The sequence below is a fragment of the Geospiza fortis genome, unplaced genomic scaffold (assembly GCF_000277835.1).
Source record: "Geospiza fortis unplaced genomic scaffold, GeoFor_1.0 scaffold244, whole genome shotgun sequence".
Taxonomy (NCBI): domain Eukaryota; kingdom Metazoa; phylum Chordata; class Aves; order Passeriformes; family Thraupidae; genus Geospiza; species Geospiza fortis.
In genome coordinates, this window is record NW_005054370.1 from 1,904,164 (window position 1) to 1,908,663 (window position 4,500).

Genomic DNA, 4,500 nt, shown 5'->3' on the forward strand with positions numbered 1-4,500 from the left:
GCAGGGCCTTGCCCAGCTCTTGGCCAGGCTCCTGCTGCTGTGCCCACCTGTGATGGTGATCACAGGGGTTCTTGGATCAGGGAAGAGACGAGGATCTGACTCCATGTTTCAGAAGGCTTGATTTATTATTTTATGATATATATTATATTAAAACTATACTAAAAGAATAGAAGAAAAGGATCTCATCAGAAGGCTAGCTAAGGATAGAATAGCAAAGAATGATAACAAAGCTTCTGTCTCGGACAGAGTCCAAGCCAGCTGACTGTGATTGGCCATTAATTACAAACAAACCAACATGAGCCAATCACAGATCCACCTGTTGCATTCCACAGCAGCAGATAATAATTGTTTACATTTTGTTCCTGAGGCCTCTCAGCTTCTCAGGAGAAAAAGTCCTAAGGAAGGGATTTTCCATAAAAGTTGTCTGTGACACCCACCTTGCTGGTGTGGGGCAGGAGGCATCTTTTACCAGCACCTTTACCAGCACTACAGCAATGTGGGTGCCCCACACCATCCAGAATCCCCTCACAGCTGACACATGGCATCATTGGATCCGTGTGACCCATCCTCTGCTCCCTGTGGCTCTGGGGATGACCCTGCTGCCTTTGCAGGTGCACTGCCTGGACGAGGTCTGTGGGCTCCTGCCCTTCCTGAACCCAGAGGTCCCTGACCAGTTCTACCGCCTGTGGCTGTCCCTGTTCCTGCACGCTGGGTGAGCCACAGCCCCCATATCCCCAGGCATGGGGGAACCGGGCACTGGAGTGCCCACCAGGATGGGCTGGGAGAGAGGAGGGAAGGGCACTCCCAGACTGTGACAGTGCCTTCAGTGGGGGTGTTTTGTGAGCTGTATTGTGCCCCGGGGCACTGGGTGGGAGGGCTGGGCAGGGTCTCTAACCCAGGGCCTCTCCCCCAGCATCATCCACTGCCTGGTGTCGGTGACGTTCCAGATGACAGTGCTGCGGGACCTGGAGAAGCTGGCAGGCTGGCACCGCATCTCCATCATCTTCATCCTCAGTGGCATCACGGGCAACCTGGCCAGTGCCATCTTCCTACCCTACAGGGCAGAGGTGAGGGTCTGGGGGTCTGTCCCAAATCCTGTCAGCTCCCAGGGACCAAAGGATGCCCCTCTCCATCCCCATCCTGGGCAGAGGTTTGGGGAAGGGGCTGGAGCACAGATTCTCACCCCCTGGCAGGGTTTGCTGCAGGGAGAGGAGGAGGGGGTGTCCCTGCCCCACGTGTGGTGTTGGCACATGCCATGTGTGTCACATGTCACCACGTGTCCGCGAGCGTGCGGGGTCCCTGGGCAGGCAGATGGCTAATCTGCTGCCAGCCTTTAAATGAGATCATGCCAAGGGCCCTAATCCCCCCGCAGGTGTGCCAGGATGGGGCTGTGGTCTGTGAGGGGCTGATGCTGTCTGGCTGCTGAGTCACAGAAAGTGTCAGCTCTGCCAAAACAGCACCACCCTGCTCCCCTCCTCATCCTCCTGTGCCAGGGCTCCCACCCCTGAGCCCCATGCTGGATCCTGCACAGGGATGCAGGAGCCAAATGCCCTTTGCTAGGGGAGGAGGTGATCCCTGGGGGACACGGGGTGTGTCTGGGGTGACACAGAGCCCAGCCCTGACTTCCCCTGCTCCTGCAGGTGGGCCCTGCCGGCTCCCAGTTTGGCTTGCTGGCCTGCCTCTTCGTGGAGCTCTTCCAAAGCTGGCAAGTGCTGGAGAAACCCTGGAAAGCCTTCCTCAACCTCTTTGGCATCGTCCTCTTCCTCTTCATCTGTGGCCTCTTGCCCTGGATCGACAACATTGCCCACCTGTTTGGTTTCCTGAGCGGGCTCCTGCTGTCCTTCGCCTTCCTGCCCTACATCACCTTCGGCACGGTGGACAAGCTGCGCAAGCGCGCCATGATCATCGTGTCCCTGCTGGTCTTCCTGGGGCTCTTTGCCTCGCTGGTGGTGTGGCTCTACGTGTACCCCGTGAACTGGCGCTGGGTGGAGTACCTGACCTGCCTGCCCTTCACCAGCAAGTTCTGCGAGAAGTACGAGCTGGAGCAGGTCCTGCACTGACCCTGCTGCACGGGCCGTGTTCCCGTGGGGTGGGTGCTCCCCAGCCTGTGGGAGATGGTGGTGGCTGCTCCAGGATGGGGCAGACTCTGGGCATGGCTCCGTCCTCAGGGAGGGTGGGTTTGGGGTACCCCTTGCTCAGTGCTGGGGATGCAGGGCGGAGCCAGACCTGCCTTGAACCCTTTGGGGCTCCCTCCTGATGCTGGAAAGCCATAACTGGCCTGGGGACTCACTCTGGCTGCTGCCTGTGTGGGGAAAGGGCTGAGGGAAGTGGGATTTTGGTCTATCCATGGCCAGGCTGGACTCCCAGTCCATGGGTGAAGTTGCTGAAGGCTCCAGCCTGTGTCCCTGCCTGCCTGTCCCACCTCGGTGCCCTGCAGCGCTGCAGCTCATACTGTGAACACAACCCCCTTTTTGCAGGGGCACTTTTTTTTATCCACAGCTCTTTAAGCCCAGGGTTTCCCCCTTTTGGGCTCTCTGGAGTCTCTGCTGTGGCTCCAAGATGTTCAGGGCTGAGCTTTAAAGATATTTTTCAGTCCTGTTCCCCCTGAGGTTCCCAAGGAGGCTTGTGCCTTCCCACCTGGCTCCTCGCTGGATGGAGAGGCAGGACTTGGGGCAGGGGGCTTTTCCTTCCCTTATTTCAGTGAAATTCTCCTTTTGGAGGGGGAGGAGTGGCAAGGAGTGTTTGTAGTGCCATGGTGGGAGGCAGCCATGGAGAAAAACCCCCTGGGGGGCTCCTGTGGCTGCTGCTGGAGCCCACAGCCCTCTCAGGAAGCTGTCGGTGCTCCCACCTTCTGCCTTGAGTCCCTGCTGGTTCCCCTTTCCCTTTTTCAAAGCATGGAGACCCAGGCAGCCCTTCCTTCCTCCGGTGGTGCTGGTCAGGTGGGGAAGTGCAGGATGGGGCTGTCACCTGCCCTCTCCCTGCCCGAGGCTGCACAGTCCCACCTGCCCCCAGCCCTGGGCTGCCCTCCCCAGCATCTCCTCCTCCTCCTCCTCCTCACCACCAGCCATGGCACGAAGGCAGGTCCTTCCTGGGGTCCAGGTGACCCCTCTGGGCTGGTTTGGACCCAGGCTGGTGCCAGGCTGTCTCTCCCCTGAGATGTGTTGCTTTGGTGCTGGAGGCCTCAGTGCTTTTAAGTGGGGGCAGGTGGGAATGCCCCAGTTAGGATGTCCTGGGATGAATATTCAAGGGCTGAGAGCCTGGTTCCCACTCCACAACCACTGAGTGAGCCCAGGAGCATCTGCATCCGTCCCTGCATCCCTCCCTCCACCCTGGGCCAGTTTTCAGCCCAACTCTGTCCCTCCAGTTGCTGCTCCAGCCAAAGACAGACACTTCACCTCATTTGTCTCTTTTTGATACTTTTTTAAAAAGCTGTGGGTTTCCCCCATCCTTAATAAATTTCTACCTGTATTTAATGAGATGCACAAGGTCTCTCCTCCCTTCTTGGGTGTGGGGATGCAGCACTTTTGGGGGGTTCTGGTTGTTCTGGTTGTTCTGGTGATGGCTGGTGTGGCAGGGAGGGAGGACAAGCTGGGCTGGTGCCCTGAGGGGCCACTCAAACCCTTCCTTGGGAGGAGACAGGGTTTGGAGAGTCTCAAGCAGAAGGAGAAGCCAAACACTTGGATCCATGGAGCCTCCTGATCCTGCCTGAGAGCAGAGTCACCCCTGCCTTCATCCCACCCTTCACTGAATGACCTGAGGCTGGATTTGCCCCTTCTCCCCTGAGGCTGAGGTGCCCCAAGGGGTCCTGGATTGCTCCCCTCACACCAGCTGGTGCCCTGCCTCCGGCCATTGTGGTGAGATCATGATCAAAGCAGGGCAGGAACACACATGGGCTGTGTAGAAAATCACCACCACATCTTTATTTGCTGCTTTCCAACAACCTGAATTGTTTGCAAAAGGCTTGTCCTGTGGGTCTGGGACAGGGAGGACCAAATGGTTTGGGCTGGCTCCCTGGGGAGGCTCTGCAGTGTGCAGCTCAGCGTGGCTGTGGGCTGGGAATGTGCTCCAAGGGGCTGGAAGGATGGCTGGGGGCAGGGGGTGGCTGCCACAACCCCTGCCTGGCCTGGGGGCTGCTCAGGGAGGGCTTGGCCATGGTGTGCTCCACTCGTGGTGGTGGTGATGGTGGGAGGGTGCCAGGCTGGGGCACGTGTTTGCAGGGGCTCTGCTGGGTGTCTCAGCAAACCATGGTGGGTGGAAGTGTCCTCAGACCAGCAGAGCCCCCAGCCATTCCCAGGGCAAAGCCTTCCATCCCAGAGAGCTCATGGCCCTGCAGCCAGGGCAGCTCAAGCAGAGCCCAGGGAGCTGATGCTTCCAGCAGGATCCATCAGGAATTCCTGTGCCCAGCCCAGGGAGCTGATGCTTCCAGCAGGAACTCCTGTGCCCAGCCCTGGCTAAAGCAGAGCCCAGGGAGCTGATGCTTGCAGCAGGATCCAGCAGGAA

The 4,500-nt window shown here is 58.6% G+C and overlaps 2 protein-coding genes across 3 annotated transcripts in view; one reads left to right on the forward strand and one right to left on the reverse strand.

Moving 5' to 3' along the window:
- RHBDF2 (rhomboid 5 homolog 2) overlaps positions 1 to 3,482 on the forward strand; it is an 11,363-nt gene extending 7,881 nt beyond the window's left edge. Inside the window, exons 16-18 of one of the 2 annotated variants that reach the window (XM_031059984.1) lie at positions 612 to 712; positions 914 to 1,067; positions 1,641 to 2,157. In XM_031059984.1, coding sequence (XP_030915844.1) covers positions 612 to 712; positions 914 to 1,067; positions 1,641 to 2,060 — 675 coding nt within the window. In that variant the 3' untranslated portion in view covers positions 2,061 to 2,157. Of the gene's footprint in view, positions 1 to 611; positions 713 to 913; positions 1,068 to 1,640 lie in introns of both variants that reach the window. The other variant, XM_005424555.3, reaches the window with a different exon arrangement.
- An 861-nt stretch (positions 3,483 to 4,343) lies between these two features.
- Positions 4,344 to 4,500, reverse strand: part of AANAT (aralkylamine N-acetyltransferase) — a 46,220-nt gene continuing 46,063 nt past the window's right edge. The window contains exon 4 of the mRNA XM_031059909.1: positions 4,344 to 4,451. Within this exon, the coding sequence (XP_030915769.1) occupies positions 4,344 to 4,451 (108 nt within the window). The remainder of the gene's footprint in view (positions 4,452 to 4,500) is intronic.